This window comes from Amyelois transitella, chromosome 4 (genome assembly GCF_032362555.1).
Source record: "Amyelois transitella isolate CPQ chromosome 4, ilAmyTran1.1, whole genome shotgun sequence".
NCBI classification, from domain to species: domain Eukaryota; kingdom Metazoa; phylum Arthropoda; class Insecta; order Lepidoptera; family Pyralidae; genus Amyelois; species Amyelois transitella.
The window spans coordinates 7,594,644-7,616,925 of NC_083507.1; the positions used below are offsets into that span (position 1 = coordinate 7,594,644).

Below are 22,282 nucleotides of genomic sequence, written 5' to 3' on the forward strand. Positions count from 1 at the left end.
TTAGTGATAGAACGTTTATTAGTATCAATATAACTACGTAGGTAAAATAATTCTATTTACAAATATGTAGCGACATTCTCCCGCACCCACCTCGCATCATTCACGGCTCTCATAAAACTTGCTCTTTCAATACCGTTACCGTATCTCTTGCTCATAAACGACACAAATTAGCATAATAATATGATTTATGTAACATGGGTCCCCATTTCCCATTACTCGTTTCTCTTGATAGGCATCGTATAAAATGAAAATTTTTCTTCACCAACACTAGCTACTGTTCCTGGTTTACTCTTCTGGGAATCTTCGAGCAAGAAATATTCCGAGCTTACATACAAAATTACAAATAAATGATGGCAAATTAGTGATATGCTTTTGGATCTCAAGATCCAAGGATTGATGTGGTGACATCCTGTTGATAATCGTTTTTTTATCGTCATCAGATATGAATGTTTATATACAATATGGATATTTTTTATGAAATATATTTACCATAAGACCCAACAAGGGTCTTCTACATATTGCATAACACAATTCTCAAACTTTGGGCCTAACTCAATCTATGTGATTAGTCCCGTATTATTTAGTAACCTATTAGAAATATACACTATCCGAATCATCTTCCATTGCAACTATGTAGGTACTATATACGTGGTGTTACAATGTTTTTAATGGCTAATAACTAACCTACTTTCAATTAAACGGGAATTTCGCAATTAAGGACCGCGCTACAATGTGCCTTTGATTTCGGATATTTCAGACGGTAATTACCGTTCATGGCAGTAAAAACTTCAAAGTTACTGACTTCAAGTCAGATTTCACAGAATTACGATACTGTGTTTAAATTAAATGTTAGTTTACTTACTTACCTAATTAATACTGATAGCATTGCTCGTTATTTGCAAAAATAAATTAGTTGAGTCAGAAAGAAGAAAAAACAACTATGGGAATAGGCAGATTGACCTAGTGCAGCTTTTATGCCATGATACAATATGAATTAGGTTCTCCTGTAAAGATATGCGGAGGTCAGACAGGATGTCATATGGATATAACTAGCACTTCTGTAACTCAACTTTATTAACCTTAACACACCTATACACCCGGTGAATATCCGCTTAAGTTATAAAAATTGGTTATTGGTTGCTTGTTTTTCACTGTTTTGGTATATAGGTACATAAGATAAAAATTAGCCATCACGACTATGGCGTTAGTGAGCCAGTTATAAGTCGTAATGAAGTATTTTTTTTTATTTTGCTTATATTTTCATGAGCATAAAATATTAATAAATTCAGTTAAATAACTATCTTGTCCATTAGTGAAGTTTCTAGTTTTCCCTCAAAACTCAGTGGCATCAACTGGTGCATACGACCGAGTAACTTTCCCCAACTTTTCTATCATGTGCGCTCGACTTTACCGAGATAAAAGTTTTTTCGCACAAAAGAGTTACGCTTTATCTGCCAGAGAAAATGTCCGTGAAAAATCAAGGAAGCAGGTTCCGAACCGGCTTGTGACTGATCGCGCGGAAATCGGAGTGAAGTGAGGCGCGGAATCCGGAGTGAGGTGAGGAGCTAGACGTCGAAGTGCCGAGTGGCGTTATCGGGCGTTTTACGCTCAGTTAATGAGAATGGATCATTGAAAAGACTTTATATGTTATAAAGTAAATCCTTAAAAAGCAAACATGGAGTAGATAATAATAAAATTGCATTTAGGTGTATAATATTTTAATAGAGTCAAAAGCAGCGTTAACCTTAAAATATGCTAAATACTGTAAGAATGAAACACGTAGAAAAGCTCAAAGGGAATAAAAACAAAAGCATTAAGTACAATGCGAGGGACGAGGCGAATTAAATGTATGTAATTAGCAATTAGATAATATTCAGATATTCAGGCATAATGCTATGTAAACCATGTGAGCTTCAGGTAGTTACATAGCAAAATGATTCTTAAGCGAATTAGACATATGGGGAGTTAGGATAAATGTAAATAGGAAATGAAGTTTAATCATAAAGTGAATTCGGTATTTTGCGTATTAGGTATGCTCCGTGTAAGAGAAAATATGTACCTACTTATTATCCAACATCAAGATGAAACTTTAAATATTGGTGTTTCATCCACCGATAAACTGAAATTTGAGCGTACATGTTGCTGCCACCTATTTGGCATCAAAGGCTAACTTTGGGAGTTCAGCTTAAAGTTGGTCATGGTTACATTTGAAACAAGTGATCATAACTTTCATTTCAGTAAGTACATAGCGAATTTCAAGCGATGAAATACTTGGTGATGAAAAGTGATGTACTACTATGTCAAGAATATTATGCAATTACAAAATCAATCTTGTAGAAATTTTACCAATTGTAAACGACTGCATATTTCTTTGTTCACTAATCATTACTTTTGATATCAAAACATTAATGGTGATTTAATTAACACATAGTTTTACTCCAAAATGTTTCCATTCTGACCCTTTAATACCTTAATTTCCTGCAGAATGTAACTTCCTAAAGTTTTAGTGCAACTGTAAGTTGAAATCTCAATCTTAGTGACTGCACCTGGGAACTTAGTGTTTTTACCGGGAATTAGTAGGAAACCAGTTTGGGAAGATAACTATTTCAGCTATAACGGAGTTTAACTTGTGCAAATGTCTGGGGAATTGCCACAGTAAGATTACTTACGTAGTTAGTATAACGCGTGATTGACACTAAATGATATTATTATTTCAATATAATCATCTTTCACCGATTATGATCATTTGTTTGTAATATGTTTATTGCATAGAAATTTACACAGTAACATGAAAATATTAAGTACATAGTATTATAGTACTTAAATCCAAGTAAATCTGTATAATGGAAAAAGAATGTTGCTTTGCAAGAACACAGAACGACCTCGCGATGTTTTTGGAATTCCATATAGAAAACCCCCGAATTAACATATATTTAGCTTCTAATCGTAATTTCAGACAAAGTTGACAGAGAAAACGTAATAAAATAAGTTACCTATATATTATATAAATTTATGCATACATACATAAAATCACGCCCCTTTCCCGGAGGGGTAGGCATCTTTATAAATTTATAACTGACTTAAACGTTCATATTATCAAAAACTCACAAAATCCAAATAAATATGTCCCCATAACCAACAATTTCAAATTGCGTAAATGCACTCCATTTTCTAATTTGTGACCGCATAACGGCAGCCACAATAGTGATTGTATCACAAATTAAATTCAACGCATACTGATTTCCTTACATACGTATATACCTTTTATAATATAAATAAATATGTGTGGAGCAAATTACAAACACAATGTTTGTAATTTGCTCCACACATATTTATGCCATACATATTTATGCTAGCCTTAAATAAGTTCCAGACTTCTGGCACGTCATACTCAACGATACTATACCACCCTATTATTTGTTGTGCATAGTCAATTTTACACCGATCATATCTTCCTTCATTCTTCTTTTACCACATCTAACTTTCACGCTGGCAATAAGTACGTTTTGTTCTGCACTTACATTAGATAGTTATATCAGAGACCTTCATCGTCCCTTCCCACGCATGAGTGCCAAAAAGGAAACGTCTTAGTATCTTATACAAAATGGCAACCTACAGACGTACAGATGCCCTGGCCAAGGTCGCCATAAACAGTTAAATAATATGTATCTGCACAAAACTGCTGTGTGATTCCCGGCATTTTAGAATACGACCTTTTTATATCTTTCTCATGGATGTCGTAAAAGGCGACTAAGGGAATCTGTCTAATAAACTTGTCGATCTTCTTGTAGGCGATGGGCTAGCAACTTGTCACTATTTGAATATAAATTCCATAATAAAATATATAGTTTTTAAAAACTGTTGGCTCTCTATGTATTTTGCCTCCAATCCGGAATTCGGAAAGCAGTGAGTATCTTATGAATTATTTTAACAGTACGCATATGAACTAGAGCTTTACTTGTACTTCATCTATATTTTGTGACATCCGCGTCCATTTGTATGCTGCTAGCGCTACAACTGATTCCGCAGGCCATCAATTACGTCTCCCTATTCAGTTTTTCTCATTCAGTGCCAATGTACGATTTTACTTTAGTTGCTAGTTTATACTTACAGGCTATATTTATATACCTTATTATTATTTTATCATTATCCTGCTATATGTAAATTAAATTTATAACAGAAATTGTCAAAGTGATGAGTTTAAGTTGTTAATATGTTATTTATGATATAAAATATTGGATTTCCATGCTACCTCCTCCGGGGCACACGTAGACGTAGTGACCAAAAAATGTGGATACGTTATATGACCCATCGGCAAAGTGCACAAATAAATGTCGAAAAGCCGAAGCCAGATTCTTCAAAGTCGAATGCTACTTGGGCGGCTATTACTATTGTGGGAGAGGTGCAACTTGGGAACACAAGAAAATAAAGAAAGAGTACTCAAGAATTTTCAATAAGTCTTAAGTATCAGGAGGGCTCTCCATCCTAATCAAAGAGATAATAAGTCTAAGGGAGAAGATAAGACTAAAAAAGACAATAGTCATTCCCAACGTTCGTGTTTAACCCCACTGATTGATGATGACCATCACATCCATCGCCCACAATGCACAGTATTCCTACATCGTACAGATTTTGTCGTCACACAAAAGTACATAACAAGTCCGTGGAGGCCTTATGCGGTGAACATGCAATTACCGAAGTTGCCAACTCGTCGCCAAGAGATCAGCTAATACTGATAAGACCTGCACGCCGCCTTTTGTCCTAATTTTAATGAAATCGAACTTAGCTCTTTGTCGAGTTATATGTAGGACGCGCGCTCGTAACTTTTCTTAATCTCTAATAAGCGTTTGGGTAAACTGAAAAGATAAATTACAAAATATACCCCCACTTTTTGGTGTCATGAGGATTTTTTTATATTTGTTTATGTAGTTTGTTCATGCAATCGTCATACGTTTGTTGTCGATGCATATGTCTCTCTCATACATTTCATAACAATATTTCCTTTTTTTCGTCTTATTAGATTTATCCTTATTTTTTTTTTTTACTTAATCATCGCTCTAAGTTATTTATTCAAAGCCTCGGTTCATGTATTCACCTGAACTTAATTCCAACTTCATTGCAATTCAGCAATTTTTACACGATTGCCGGCTAACTTTCACCTCAGAACATTCCCGGGGCCCAAACCATGAATAAGATATGTGGTGGGGTCAGACTTTGTAAAAAAGGCACGCCGGAGCAAATTCACGTTTTATACCGCTACTTACAACCGCTATCAGTTAAGGCGAAGCAGCGAGCCCGTTGGGTCTAGAGAAAAATATTTTATTTATTACTGGCTTTTAATGATGATAGAAATAAACTAAGTGTCACTAAAATATATTCGTATGAATAGACCTCCGAGATTCATCGACCATTTACTCATGTATTGGGATTTTTAAAAATTGTTGTTTGTAATTTCTTGCCCTCGAAACTATGTTACCACATACAAAGTATAATTTTGAATATACATATCAAAGTTTCAAACTTATAACAAAAATAAAATCTTGAAGGATGGTACTAATAGGTAAATATATTTTATTTTCATCTTTCACAATCTCATTTTGTTAAGTAACAAGTATTTCTCAAAGCAAATTTCCATAATTTTCTTGGTAATTCACTTACCAAATTAGAGCAATTAAGGCATATCATTTTTCATTACAAGGTATTTACAACACCACCGCGAATAATCTTTGGATTTTTCCCCAACTGAGGTAGATTAAAAAAGATTTGGTATCGTGTAAATTCATATGAAAAAATGGAGTCGAAGCAATCTCTTAACAAGAAAAGAATTAATTTCATTCCTCTTTATACGTAATCTGAATGAGAATAGATTTGTCGAGTTCCATCAGACGTGGATAATGAAAACAATGGAAAACTCTTGAGCCCTTCAAAGATCTTTCGCTGCCATTTTTGCGGCTGCGAACGGGCAATGACAAAACATTTGGTGGAAATCGTTACAAAGATTGTAAGTACGCAGTGATTATTCTGTTATGAATTTAATTAACCTATTTTAAATAATCTAAATTAGTTTTAATTGAAAATATGAATAAAACGTATATAAATAAAGATTTAAAAATACGCTTGTGATATAAATAATGCATAATAAAGAACCATACAAACCCGAATAATATGAAAATTGCACAAATGTAACCACATTACGTATCATAACGTTAATATTCTTTTAAGTTTCACCCTCTCACTACATTATTATACCTATAGGGGCAAAATGGCAATCAATAAACCAATAAGGGCGTCATCTGCGAAACGCATCAATTATCACGATAATTGTTGCGGTAACATTCAGGTATTAGCCGATGGCGGAAAAGGATGACGAAAATTAAAGGAAAATGGGCTGTAGCATTGTATAAAGATAGGTAATATTGGCAAAGATAATAATCTGAATATTAAAAACATTTTAATCCTCTGTCAAGGGTTTTGTTTTTTATTTTTAAAACGTAATATAAAATTAAAAAAATTAGACATTTGTTTGTTAAATAATAATAAACCGCCGAGCTTGCATGAAGAGAGTTATGAATATGGATGAAGCGAAGGAAGAATGAAGAGATCGTGGCAAGTGGAAAGAGGTAGTCTCTGCCTACCTGCCGGGAAAGAGGCGTGATTTTATATATGTATGTATGTTTGTTAAATAATACAAATCAGGTTAAACCCAAAACTTACAATACCTAACTGGTGGTATACGTAACTTGAAAAACAAACTTAAAAAAATAATTGTGAAGGATATATATGTATAATCAAAATGGAGATTTGCCATTGCTTGAATAGTGACAATATACCGGTATTTGATTTTTTGATTTATTAACGCAATGTGATCCCGTACAAATGAAGTGTACCATCATATTTCTCTAGCTACGATGTGATCTCGTAATCTCACAACTCTGGCCCTTAATTGTCCACTAATTCATTCGCAGAGAAGATAACGCCAGAATGCACGAACGGCTAAACCCAGCAATTAATAGACGAGGACCTTCCAAATGACCTTAGAAAGAGGAAGGGCTGATAAATGACACGTTTGGCCCTCGTGAGTGCGTTAGGGCGATTGTCACGGTAATGTATCCATTCGACTTTCACACGAGCCTTTTGTAGGGCCCGGAGGGGAGATTGGAGCCTTTCAAAATATTTTGATTGTAACAATCATTGCTTGTACTCACGTATATCACGACACTACAGCCTCTTTATTATACTATGCTACAGAGTATCACCCCTGTTACGCGATGGGGGAAATTAACATAGAGTAGGATATAGATCAGAGGGATTTATGATATACTATTGAATGCCTCCTAAAGTATTGCAATATAATATTGTAACAATATTTATTTATTACATCTTATAATTGTTGGAACACCAACATTAAAATATTTTATTTTTTTTTAATTTGTTTGTTCGATATGGCAACATTGTACATCCGATCTTCCTTCCTGTTGGTCACCGCAATAAAGCGACACGAGTCTTGTCCGTTAACTCAAGGAATTTTATTTTACCAGTCCAATACATACAGTCCACTTTACATTACAATCTATCCATTTACATACTTTTTCATGGTCCTTCAAGGCCAGTAAATTTCCAAAAGTTTAGTGTGAGTGATGTGCAGTACATAATTCCGCATTGTTCCTTTTGGTTAGAAGACGCTACGCGGGAAGACGCCATCACAGTGCACCGGATAGACGGGAGTACCTACATGTTGCATTCATTATTATAGTGGCATCATCCATTGCCAATTTACATTCATTTCATTTCATGGTGCGTGTCAATTTTATTTTCAATTCAATTTCAACGATACATGTTCGCGCCTACCTACACGATTCGCGCCCATTGATTGATGCATTGGCGCGGTAAAGTTGCCGATTTTCGACGCGAGAAGCTATTTGGCGCTGTTGCAGCGGCGTCTACGCGCATCATTGGTCCGATGCGCTGTCGTCGAGACTACGACGACAACTTTCGCCCGCCATTTTAATTGTTACATCACAGCAAAGCTGAGTTTCGTTAATTATCGTGTTGCGAGTAATATTGTAAAATAAACATAATCAGTGCGTTACATCAGTGCAAATTACGTACAAATAAGTGTTTACGCCGTCTTAACAAAATGTCTAAAGATAAGGGCGAATCGGAATTCGCAATTGCTGAGTCCTATGATTTGGCCGCTCTTCGACGCAAACGCGCTGCCGTTAAAGGTGTTATCACCAAATTGCATAACGCCCTGCGTGATCCAAGCGCCTCTGAGTTAGACAAACACGCTTTGTGCGTCAGAGAAGAACGTCTGCGATCTTCATTTTCTAAGTGGGAGGACTTACGCCTCGACATTTTAGCGATGGATCCTGATGACCCCGAGGACGACGTTGAAAGTACGTATTTGGAAGCGCTCACTAAAATTGGAAGACTCTCTGTAAAACATGATAAGAAGCCAGTAGTGTCGTGTCAAACTTCAATACATGATCAGGACCCAGTAGTGATGTGTCAAAGTTCAAAACAAAGTAAAATTAAGTTACCAAACGTAGTAATTCCAACTTTCATTGGTAAATACAGGGATTACCAAGCCTTCATTGGGCTTTTTGATGCTCTTATCCATAAAAATAGTAACTTAGAAAGTATTGAAAAGTTATTCTATTTACAATCTTATTTAAAGGATGAACCTCATGAGCTTATTAAAAATCTACCTTTATGTTCTGAAAGCTATGAGGAAGCTCGTAAAATATTAAATGATAGATACAACAATAGGTATAAGATTACAAATGACCATTTAAATGTATTGTTAGATATAAGCCCTATGACTAAATCCACAGCTGTTAATATTAGAAGTTTTTTGTCTATTGTTAAGCAACAGTTAGCTGCATTAAGGAACTTGGGCCACTCTGTTGATCAGTGGGATCCTATCACTCTTTGCATTTTAACAAGAAAATTGGATATGATTTGCAACAGGGAATTCGAACTTGGTAGACAAGAAAAACCTAGTGTAACAAGCCTTATTGAATTTTTAGAGAAGCGAGCATTAGCGCTCGAGAATGTGGAACGAGATAAGGTACTGTGGGCTCCGAAGGCTGTCCACGTAGCCACTGTGAAGAAGGTACAGCCTGCCAGCGCTGAGAAGAGCTGCATACTTTGTAAGTCTAACCACAAACTTTTTTCTTGTTCTCAATTTAAATTAATGTCAATAAGTGAGCGAATTAAGTTTGTTACAGCTAATAATCTATGCCAAATATGTTTGAATAACCACAATAAGCCATGCAGGTATAAGTTTAAATGTCAGATCTGTAAAAATGATCATAACTCTCTTCTCCATGTGGAAGAGGCCCCATCACCAGTCACATTGGTGGCTGGATCTGCTACTGAACAAGTTGTGTTGCCTACAGCACAGGTAAAACTTTTAGCGAGCAACGGAACTGAGGTTTATGTCAAGGCTCTCCTTGATACAGGTTCACAGGTATCCTTTGTGACCAAAGAGCTAGCAGAGTTATTAAAATTACAGATTCAGACTGCCAGTACTCCTGTTACAGGCATAGGCCAAACTTTTAACAATTTAAAGCAAAGAGTAAATTTAGAATTACACTCACTGACACAGAACTATAGCATTTCTGTTGTGTGCTACTTACTTGAAAAAATCACTTCAAAATTGCCGCAGAAGACTTTCAACATTAATAAATTAGTTTTGCCTCCCAATATAGTATTGGCTGACAAGACATTTAATCAATCCAGTAACATAAATATATTATTGGGTGCTGACATTGTGTTTAAGGTGTTGCTGCCGCCTGAGCCTCGAGTTAGCCGGTACAACTGTGCGGGGCATGGGGACATCACAGCTTCACCTCCGTTACTTAATACAAAGTTTGGTCATGTAGTCGCAGGTAGCATTAACTCAGATAATATTTATTTGAAACACAACCAAGCAGTAACCTCCTTATTTTGTGAAACATGTACTTCTAGCTTAAATCATACTCTTACTGAATTTTGGCAATGTGAAAAGGTTCCTGAAACATTTACAGAAACACATTCTGAACATGAATTGTGTGAAAATATATTTTTAGAAAATATTCAACTGGACACACAAAATAACAAAATGCAAGTTGTCCTGCCATTAAAACAGCCTTTAGATTTTATTAATCAGTCTTTAGGAGACTCATTACATTTAGCTTTACAAAGATTTTATAACTTAGAAGCTAGACTTACAAAAGACCCTAGTCTTTATAAATTGTATTCAGACTTCATTAATGAATACATAAATCAAGGGCATGGTACAGTCATTGACATCAGTCAATACAATTTAACAACTGATCCAGTGTACTTCCTGCCACACCACCCAGTTCTTAACTTACAAAAGAAAACAACAAAATGTCGTGTTGTTATGGATGGTTCTATGAAAACCAGCAATAAGACTTCTTTAAACGATTTATTGCTTAATGGGCCTGTAGTACAAAAGGAACTTGTTGATGTTTTGTTACTATTCAGAGTAGATAATTATTTCTTCATAACAGACATAAAAAACATGTTTCGCAATATATTATTACATCCAAAATACAGGTCTTTACAAAATATTCTATGGAGATATAATCCCAATGATAGTGTTCAGTGCATTCAACTAAACACTGTCACCTATGGGTTGAAAAGTTCATCTTACTTAGCAACTAGGTGTTTGAAATGGTTAGCTGAGCTATACAAGGATGACTTCCCATTGGCTGCATTTATATTAAATAACTGTACATATGTTGATGATATTCTTTTCTCAGACTGTTCCTCGGATAACTTGATAGAAGCCCGAGAGCAGCTATGTAAACTATTGAGTCTAGGTAGTTTTCAGTTACATAAGTGGGTGTCTAATTCAGAACAATTATTACAAGACATCCCACAAGATAGACAACATTTTGATGAGGTAGATTTACAAACAAATAATCATTTATTAAAAACTTTGGGCATGTGTTACAATACTCAGTCAGATGCATTTATAGTGTCAAGTCCAAAACCTATTGGTAATATGCCTCAGTGTAAGCGAGAGATTCTTAGTTTTATAAGCCAGTTTTTTGATCCATTAGGATTTGCTGGGCCCATAGTGGTAGGTGCTAAAGTCATCATGCAACAACTGTGGAAAGCTCAAATAGACTGGGATTCGTTACCTGATAAGGAGTTGCTTCAAGCATGGCATGAGTTTTACACTAGCTTAATTTCAATGAAACCACTAATTATAGAGCGTTACATAAGGTTGCACAATAGCAGCTTTGCACAAATTATTGGGTTTGCCGATGCTTCCAGCACTACTGCCTATGGCTGTTGTGTATACTTAAGATGTGTTGACGAGGCAGCCAATGTTAAGGTTTCCTTGTTATGCTCAAAATCGCGCATAAATCCTGCTTCACAAAGCTTATCTGTTCCAAGACTGGAGCTTAACGCTGCTTTACTGCTCGCTAAGTTAGCTAGCAGAATCCATGACACACTATCAACAAAAATAAAAATCCATGATGTGTTTCTTTATTCAGATTCACAAATCGTTTTAGCTTGGCTTAAAACTAACATAAACACGTTAAAAGCGTATGTAGCCAATCGTGTTAAGGCTATAATACAACTCACACATGCGCACACTTGGTCGCATGTTAGCTCGCAGGAGAATCCAGCGGATTGTCTCAGTAGAGGAGTGCCACCTCACGAGTTAGCTGACCCCCTCTGGTGGAGGGGACCAACATTTTTACATTCAAGTGAGTATAAACCCAATTTAAATTTTACAATGCCACAAGAATTGCCTGAGGTCAAGGACTCTTCCACATGCTTGAGCGCTATGGTTTGTTTTTCCACCAATATTATTTCAAAAACATTATGTCTAGATTTTCTGGACAAATTTTCAGATATCAATAAAATGCAAAGAGTGTTAGCTTACGTCCTACGTTTTTGTCAAAATGCAAAGTCCAAGGGTAATAGAAATAAGCTCAACTATGTAACTAGTCAGGAACTTAATAACTCTTTGTCAATTATTGTGATGTATGAACAACAAAAGTTCCTTAAGGATGATATTCATGCTTTAATATGTGGTAAGGCAATTGTCAAAGGCAATTTAAAATCTCTTTTTCCTTTTATTGATGACAGTGGTTTGCTGCGTGTTGGAGGCCGGTTGCACAATGCTGATATGCCATATTCGCAGAAGCATCCAATCATTTTGCCGCGAGACTCGCGCGTCACTAATTTAATAATTCATAGTGAACATTTGAGAAACCTTCACGCAGGCCCTAAGCTGACTCTGTCATCATTAAGACAAAGATTTTGGATAGTACATGGTTTAAGAGAAGTTAAAAAAGTTTTATTCAAGTGTACCATTTGTTTTAGATTAAAAGCGGAAGCTTCTAAGCAATTGATGGGTTCTTTGCCTCCTGATAGGGTGAAAGCATGTCGCGCCTTTCAAAAAGTCGGTTTAGATTACACTGGAGCAATATCATTGAAAATAGCAAGAGTTAGAAAGCCAATAATCACAAAGGGTTATGTTTGTGTGTTTGTATGCTTTGTAACCAAAGCAATGCATTTAGAGCTTGCTTCAGGTTTAAAGACGGAGACTTTCATTGCATGTTTAAACAGGTTTATTGCCAGAAGAGGGTTGCCTACTGACATATACAGCGACAACGCTTCAACCTTCAGGTGTGCGGAGAGGCAGTTAGATGCTTTGTACAAATTACATAACTCCATAGAACATCAAAAATTAGTTTCTCAATTTACAGCTCAAAAAGGGATAAAATTTCACCATTTACCTTGTTATTCCCCGACATTCGCCGGTTTGGCCGAAAGTGGTGTAAAAAGTTGTAAAAATTTGTTAGAGTGTTACAAAAGGCAATTTTAACTTATGAAGAATTGTACACAGTTTTATGTCAAATTGAGGCCATATTAAATAGTAGACCTTTAATGCCACTATCTAATGATGTAACTGATTATTCCTGCATTACTCCAGGACATTTTTTGATAGGTACTGCTTTAAATACATACCCAGATGCAAATGTTACTGTTATTACTAAATCTCAATTTTGGAAAATATGTAATGATATGAAATTAGAATTCTGGAAAAGGTGGAGTAAGCACTATTTGAATTTATTACAATGTCGACCTAAGTGGCAGATCTCTCAACCAAATGTAAAGATAGGTTCACTTGTTATACTTAAGGACGAAAATTTGTCGCCAATGTACTGGCCCTTAGCCAGAGTAATTAATACCTATCCAGGCGATGATGGAAAGGTCCGTGTAGTTGAAGTTAAAACTTCAAACGGCCATATACATAGAAGAGCAGTAGTGAAAATATGTGTCCTACCGCTAGATACGGAAGAACGGCAGTAGCTGCGCCTATTGGTGTTGTGTACCGACCCCGAGATATGTGTTTACTATCGTAGGGATAGGCGCAGCAACAGCCTTACATACATTTTCGTATAAATAGTATTAAGTTACTTTTTGTTATCTAGTTCTTTCTAATAGAACAAGCACAAATTTAGTGTTTCTATAAAACACAAGTAAGAATGTTACATTTTAAATTAAAAAAAGGGCATGCATAGTTTTTAAACATTTAATGTAAATTTTAAAACGCCTTACATATGTTTTCATGTCTGTTAAGTGTTGTACTGCTATTAACAATCTGTAATTGTAACTTGTAGTGCAGTTCTAACTTCACTTTATGTACAATGCATGGCAACTACATATCTTTATATTTAATATTATATATTATGTCATTCTACTTATGTACCTATTATAGTGTACTCACGGTATATTAAGTTTGTAAAATGTTTCACATAATATAACCTTCTTTTGCCCCGGCAATATGTTGGAACACCAACATTAAAATATTTTATTTTTTTTTAATTTGTTTGTTCGATATGGCAACATTGTACATCCGATCTTCCTTCCTGTTGGTCACCGCAATAAAGCGACACGAGTCTTGTCCGTTAACTCAAGGAATTTTATTTTACCAGTCCAATACATACAGTCCACTTTACATTACAATCTATCCATTTACATACTTTTTCAATAATATAAAAATGAATCGCTAAATGTGTTGGTAAGCGCATAACTCAAGAACGCCTGGACCAATTTGGCCAATTCTTTTTATTCTCAAGGATGGTTTTTACGGAGAAAAAATACCAAATAATTGCCTAAAAAACCTTAAAAACAGTCATTTCCTTTATCCCATACAAACGTTTTCTAACTAATACGTACAGTCAATTTGAGCTTTATTGCTAATGTATAAAGTTCACTGTTGTCTAAGCAATGTAGGTCTAATAAACAGGAACAAAAAACTGTCATATTACAAATCTTTTTGACAGAACGAAGTCTGTCGGGTCCGCTAGTGTTACTATAAAATCGTATTAATATTATAAATGTGAAACTTTGTGAATATGCCAGGATGTCAGTATGGATGTTTGTTACTCTTTCACGCAAAAACTACTGAACCGATTACGACGAAATTTGGTGTGTAACAAATAGGCTACTTAATATCCCGGAGTTCCCGCAGGTTTGATAGGATTTCTATACGGACGAAGTCGCGGGCGGCCTCTAGTATTTTAATAAAACTATGTTGTGTGATTAATTAAGACCACATTTGTCAATCTATTTTAGAAAAAGACGACACAATACAGCGACGTCATGAATCATGATTGATCAAGCGATAAATACTAATTCCAAGTTTAAAAAAAACTCAATGCCCGAAGAAAGATGACGAGCTAATCAAATTTCGCGCAACTTGGAAAGTTGTGAGCAAGTTCTCAGATTCAATTAGTAGATATGCGGCGTCGTCTGTCGCCCCCGCCCTCAGCCCGCCTATCGCGACGATTTCTATTATAACGCCTATATAAAACTAGCTATTGCTTAAGACCTCACTGCATCGTCAGGAAATGCAAACTGTTGAACATCTTGTAGTTTTATTCGAATTTCTAGACTAAGGAAATCGAAATCTATTATTATGACTTAGACAAGTAAGGTATTTTGAAGGAGTAAAGCTATCGGACCTGTTTTGCGAAACATAGCAATCGTTTGAATGATATAGGTGCCTAACTATTTTATACTAAAGTACTGTTTGAGTCTAACAAATGTCATTTAGTAACATATGCTAAGAAAGAGCACGATTTTCTGTGAGAAACATACTGCTTACTAGGAAGTGCGCATAATATATTTTTGTACACTTTTACATTTTCATTATTTTCAACTCATAATCCGCAATAACAGAAAGAAAATAGAAAATAAAAAACTTAAAACCACTACCTAAATTGAAATTTTATTTTATTAATTTTTATCAGACATGCATTTTCATCGTGCAAACTAACAAAAACAAACCAAAAACTCTACTATCATTTCTGTGCTTTCTAGCGCCTCCTATGTATGCAGTATTCTACTAAACTAAACTTTTCAGAACTAACTCCGACTATCCTTTGAACTCTGCATTCATGAAAATGGAAATGAAGACCTGGTGTGTAGCGTGTTGGTATTGCCATTGCGAGAATAATATGTTGCACCCACAACTTTGAAATAGAACGAATACTTTGAAATAAAATAACCATTCTTATTTTGAATTTTGTAATAACATCTTACAATCAACTCGACCTCAGGCTTTGAAAATTTTTTTGGATATCTTTTCAAAGTTTTAGTGTCAAAACCTATGTACCACAGCTTTAATATCGAAACGTTAGAAAGTGCGATACCAAATCAACATGTTTAAAGCCAGTGTATCAACTTTAAAAACACTTATAATATATTTTAAGTCTGACAATGACCAACATTTTACAATTTAAATGAAATATTTGGACACCTCGTTACCAGAACATCGGGTAAAAATTTTGGCAGCCAACTGAGGCTCACACATTATTTGTCGCCGCTTGTTGGCGTTGCTTTTCCATTTTTCAGAGATTTAAATATTTGTTAAATTTGGGCTTTTAATGTACTTCACAATAAAATTCACGTTAACACTACCATTCGCTAAGTTTATTTTGTGCCAATCTTCTTATTCCTGGCTATTGTCTATTGCATCCTCACTTCTCTGGAGAAGAACCCGGGGTAAGCGCTTGACCATGAATCCTAGATTGGGTGAGCCAGGTTTTTATACGAAGCGACTCCCGTCTATAACATTCTAGTATATTTTAGTTCGTAGGGCATTAAAGTCGGTTCAGTACTTTTTTAAATATTTACAATTTTGTAAAAAAGTGTCGTGTGGTTCCAGGTACCAATACAAAAAAGAATAGGACCACTCCATCTCTTTCCCATGGATGTCGTAAAAGGCGACTAAGGGATTGGGCTTACAAACTTGGGGTTCTTTTTTAGACGATTGGATATCAACCTGGGACTATTTGAATCTCCATTCTATCATTAAGCCAAATAGCTGAACGTGGCCGATCAGTCTTTTGAAAACTGTTGGCTCTGTCTACCCCACAAAGGATATAGACGTGACCATATGTATGTATGTAAGTATTATAATAACCTTTCTTGTTTTACAAATAAACGATTTCTTTATTTCTTTCTTTCTTTCAGATCAACCTGAAGGATTATTAACACCTAAGAAATCAATAATTAAAATGACGGTCTTTGATCTCCACAGTCATAATTTTACTTTTTCTGGTAACAAAATAAAGGTATAAACCTTTTTTCGATCGTGTCGAGGATTCCATTCAAATGTTACTAATATTTTTTATTCTTTTGTGACTCTCGTTCCTTGCTTTTTACCTTTTGCCTAATTTATTTCCAGTCTGCATTTACAAACATATTCTTTTTGTGTCTGTTCCCCGTAATAATAGCTTTTTTTTCTAGAAAAAAAAAAGAAAGCTCTTCGGTACGAATATTCTTACTTTAATGAGCAATTTCTTCGTGAATTGTTGAAAATGTCTTTATCATAATTGCTTAATTTTTATGTAGATTAAGCCATACATAATAGTTTTCATACAAGACGCAGATTTTCCATTTATTAAATCTCTTATGAATGCTAATGAATCAAAAGTCGATGATCCACTTTTCCATAAGCAAATTTGATTAGTTTTTAAGTTACTCACGTGCATGACACTAATCTAATGTATAGGCACTCTTATATATCACCCAATAGACCAAAAGTCGATTCTTCAGAATTAATCAAGCCGAAGATGACAAATAGCAATAAAAAGTGAACACTCAGGCTATATCACCTGTTAAACGGAGCTATATTCCAATGGATACTTATGCGTATATTCAAGCATAATAACGTACCTAATTGTCAGTAACCTCAATGATTTTGATTTCTAATCGTCATTTTTTTATACGAGCTACACTATAGATTATCTATGAATGATACAAATTAATGACGCAAATTACATGTACCTAACTGTAGAAGAGCTTCAATTTGCAATATCTAATTATAGCCAACAAATACCAAAGAGTCACATTTAAGTAGCAGCTCTGAATACTCGTAAGACAGTTCTTGTAATACGCGTCAGGGCATAAAGATACTTTCTTGTTTGTCTCTTCAAGCAGGTTGGTCAACTTTACTTATCAATATTGACACAGACTTAATTAAAATATCATGTTCTGTATTGTATTGTACTCTTTTTAATCAATACTTCTCACATGAATAAAACCTTCATTAAACTTCACAAAAATACTTTTAATATATTCTTTTTCATAGGTAGGTACATTACATTTTTTGTAAAAAGTTTTTGAAAATCCTGTTAAATCCATGAATTACGTGCGCAATGGCAGTTTATCGACTGTGTTACTCATATACCCGGATATTGAAGGGGAACCGCCGTAAGTAAGTATAATACACAGAAGGTTATCATCAATGATGTTGAGTAGTAAGTCAATTTGATTAGTGCCCAATTACGTCCCTCGGAAAGGCCAAAGGAGATCATTTCAAGATTATTGAATGAAGTCATAGAGATACACCTATAACTTAATCCTGAAACAAGTTCTAACACTAAGCAACTCCCTTCTCACCTTTGCAACCAAGGTTGCAGAATAACTCTTTAAACCTAAATTTTGTTTCTTGGAATGTGTGATGATTTCAATCCATGGCCTTGTACGATACCTCAAGAAATACGTATGAAAATTAGAATTCATTCGTAAGATTCATTAGAATGGTATTGAATACTAGATATTTTCCCAGGATGAGTCGGATGATGAATTGCAAAAATTGGGCGAAAGCCTGCGTTAAGAAATAAAAGTTATCATTATTAATCTGTTGCAGTATTGATTAGAAATTACACTTATCAATGCTAGTATTAACATAAAACATGATGAGAAAGAAAAATTGAAATATAAACTTCTGTTCTCCCTTTTCCTGTGACTCCCATGAAAGTTTTACGTTCTTACCCCGGTTCTATTATGCGGACGCGGTATATCATAGCGCGGATATGTTACCAGTTTTATTGAAGCGCGGAACGTTGGCGTCACGTCGTAAACCCAACCCAACCGTTTGATTTATAAACATTTTTTTTTTATTTCCAGTCCTAAATTCCAATCACAACCAATATAAGTAGCAATAAATTTGAAATAAATAATAGATATAATCTACTCAACTGCGCTCTACATCTTTCATTTGCCTTTCTTAACTGATTTATACCTAAAAAAGTCATTGGAGCTTTTTCCTGTTACGTAATACATACTCGTATTAGCTATTAAAAGCAATTAAATTTCCGACGGGCCACATCGAGGCGGACGACGGCAATATCGAATTACGCTAGCATCGAAAAAATATAACGCAAATCGATACTACATCAGCGTGCCCAGCCATGATTGAAGCTTTAAATTTAGATTTCGACGAATTCAATAGAATTTGAAACTGTAGTGGGCCGAATAGAATTAATTGCGCATGACGAATAAAAAAAATCTGCCTTTTTTGGTAAAATACAGAAAATCTGCACTCGCTCGTTTTTAGTTGGAAAATAATAATGGTACAAATTAAAATAAATCGGATACTGCTCTGTTTAGTACATGCTACATGTTCAGTTTTATTCACTGAGTAATTAATAATTAATTTTAATACCTACAAACACATTATTATATTATTGCAGTGCGGTTTCTGGCAATTTACAATAGAGCTACTTACTCAATATCTTTCCCGTGGATGTCGTAAAAGGCGACTAAAGGAAAGGCTTATAGACTTGGTATTCCTCTTGCAGGTGATGGGCTAACAACCTGCCACTGCATATTTGTATCTCAATTCCATAAAACATACAGCTGAATGTGACTTTTCAGTCTTTTTGAGACTGTTGGCTCTGTCTTCCCTGCGGGGGATATTATCGACATATATAAGTGTCATTTCCTCAATTTGGTGATATCGCGGTGACAGATGTGTCAACGCGTGACAGTGTGGGTCAACACGTGACAATGAGGGACATTGCGTGACAGGTCAGCTCGGACGCGTGGAAACCTACTGACACGATTCGCTATTAATCATTGACGCATCCCAACTACAATTTATCCATTTAACTTGTATGTTTTCAGCTTTGGGCCTAATTGATTGGGCAGCGGTACTGTAGTGAGTTATTGATGCTGTTATTACTCCTTTTTGTGACTGACGTAGTTGGAGATAAATTAGTTGATCACAGATTTAATTTAATTTAAGTTTAATGATTTAGTCACCCAGTTTATATAAATAAGGAAAGAAGAAGTATGAATGACATTTTTTCTGGGTAGCAGTTCCCAATTAAAATGTTGATATTTGCCAACCTCATAACATTGGTACTGATCGCCAGGTTAATAAAAGCGTGCACTTGAAGAGTAAGTTTTTGCGAATTTTTTCATAATGTAGTAAAAACGTGGTGTAAATGCTTACATTACAAACAAATGTCAAAATTCAATACGAGCATTTATTATTATATTAATGTGCCGTGTGGTTCCCGGCACCAATACAAAAAAGAATAGGACCACTCCATCTCTTTCCCATGGATGTCGTAAAAGGCGACTAAGGGATAGGCTTACAAACTTGAGATCCTTTAATAGGCAATGGGCTAGCAACCTGTCACTATTTGAATCTCAATTCTATCATTAAGCCAAATAGCTGAACGTGGCCATTCAGTCTTTTTAAGACTGGTGGCTCTGTCTACCCCGCAAGGGATATAGACTTGACCATATGTATGTATGTATTATTATATTAAAAATCTGTTACACGGTCCACGACATAAATCTTACAAGAAACTATTGACGTCACTAGGACTAGCTCCACATATCTGAAATTGGATGAGCTGACGACAAACGAGCGCATATTGAGACATGGAGCGTTTCGTCACGTGCCGGCGCTGGTATCGGCGTGCCATTATGCTGATTCCATCGCAGTACGTCAGGCACGTCCCGTGCCACGTCACTAGCACGCTCGCTAGAATCGATCCTTATCACATTTGCGAACAAATGTCCACAATATGAAAGAAATTTTCGTTGGCAACGGAATTCGATGTACGCTGAATTTCATGAATGAACAGAAATCTAGAAAAGTCAACCTAACACAGTCTTAGTTTTAGCCAAAGAATCTTTCAGCTGAATTATGAAAACTAGGACCATTTTTTCTTTAATAACTGATCGGGACCAACATTACACGTAGTATAAAGAAGCACCATGCTATGCAAGCTAAGCATCTTAACTATATTTTTTGGACCCCACCGTTGTAAATAATAACTTTCAATACTAAAGCTATGGATCACTAGACACGTAGGTAACTAATGTCGCATCCATGAGTAATTTAATACACAGAGTTATGGACTGATATCGACAAGTTATTTCCCAAGACGTCATCTCTAATGACGCTGTTTAACTATAAACACAGGTTCATGGCAAGTTTTCAATTACTGACTATCTAATCCCCGAAGTTGCGAACCCCACTAAGCCTCAATAAGACTTCCTCTCCACGTGAAAGCATCCATTATGCATGCTTGATGCACATGCCAAAACCACTGTTAAAGGACTACATATTCTTGAACCGCTTTCCCTTAAGTGATCAATTTAATTAGACGTGCAACGTGTGCTAACTGACTTTAAGAATATTTTTAACCATTTCCCGATGATAACGTGTAAAATCGTACAGAAAAATTTTAAACCAATTAACCCGAGACGAGATGCAAATGACATGTAGGATTGTAGGCAATCACCACTAAGTATCTAAAAGTATGAATAAAATACGAAATGCAACATTGTAATATAATCGAAAACAAAATTATTGGCGCCTTACACCCCGAAATTTGCTAAACATTGCACAAATTGAAGCTCTTGTTTCGATGACGTTCACAATTTAAATTTATCGATAGGCATTTTAAATTGTCATTATGCAGTAATTCGATAATGCCTGCGGAGTTCCGATTTATTTATCGTTATCACAACGTGACTTGTCAAATTACCCGGCGACGGGAAATTACTACTGTAATCTCGTTTCGGTAACACAATTCCACATAAAAGCTTTGCGATTGCTCGCGGAATGTAAAACGTTGTATAAACGAGAACGCAGACCGCAAACATTAAAAATTGAAATGTGTTATGAAATTTCTTAAGCACCTACGGAAGTTAATCTTGCCATGGAATTTCAACATTAATTTCCGTAATTTTTAGCACAAATTTATGTGTTATCTATGTATAGAATTTCATGAATGATATAAACGTTTTTGACAAATTGAACTACGACATGCACCTATGTATGTTGTGCGTTTACAACACATTTTAGAACAGTTAACTTCATGTTATTGAAAAGTTTTACGGGTTTGTTTAAAAAGGCCATTGACTTGTAAACAAACTACTACAGGTACCGAGATTTAAAATTAGACTACAGGTTCTATGTGGTTAATAGAGAGCAAACGTGAGAGCAGCGCATTCCTCCCATGATTCGGCTCGTAGGTATAACCGGAAGGTTGTACTTTAGTTTTGTGTAGAAACAAAACACGAAAGGCGTCATCGCAGTGCAATCTATACGTCAATCTATAGGTCGGTGTATTTACATAAAGCTCCTCTCTCCTCACGTACGACCCTGTTTGCGTTCAAATAGTCGTTCAAATATGAAACACAAACAATGTATTATCATCGGTTAAATAAATCTTTTGATTTGGGGGAGAAGACAAATCAAAGGTTTTAGCGTTATTTGTTTTGAATGTGACACGAAATTGTATTAAATTGTCACCGTCTTTTATTGTATGCCTTTTTAAATCTCTAGATTTTTAAGTATGTGCACTAAATGTACTTTTAGGTAAACCTATCTATCGATGTTGTTCTTAGCTCTGTTTACCTCAATTTCTTCAGCGATTTGAAACTCATGTATGTGAGAATATGATAGCAGACGAATATGCCTTAA

At 35.4% G+C, this 22,282-nt stretch overlaps 2 protein-coding genes across 3 annotated transcripts in view; one reads left to right on the forward strand and one right to left on the reverse strand.

Moving 5' to 3' along the window:
• LOC106136926 (cyclic nucleotide-gated cation channel alpha-3) overlaps positions 1-22,282 on the reverse strand; it is a 91,701-nt gene that overhangs the window by 66,355 nt on the left and 3,064 nt on the right. The gene's annotated exons all lie outside the window — the stretch shown is intronic.
• On the forward strand, positions 7,429-13,950 carry LOC132904352 (uncharacterized). Of its 2 annotated transcripts, none has more exons than XM_060954414.1 (3): positions 7,429-8,396; positions 9,030-9,152; positions 9,785-13,950. In XM_060954414.1, exons 1-3 carry the CDS (start codon positions 8,138-8,140, stop codon positions 9,799-9,801), a joined length of 399 nt encoding a protein of 132 aa, XP_060810397.1. In that variant the 5' UTR covers positions 7,429-8,137; the 3' UTR covers positions 9,802-13,950. The 2 variants fall into 2 exon arrangements, with proteins under 2 accessions (XP_060810397.1, XP_060810396.1); XM_060954413.1 differs by having other exon boundaries at positions 7,437-8,396.

What these genes read in the sequence shown, in the direction of transcription:
- LOC132904352 (XM_060954413.1), top strand. Translation starts at nt 10,106, where the DNA reads ATGCAAGTTGTCCTGCCATTAAAACAGCCTTTAGATTTTATTAATCAG.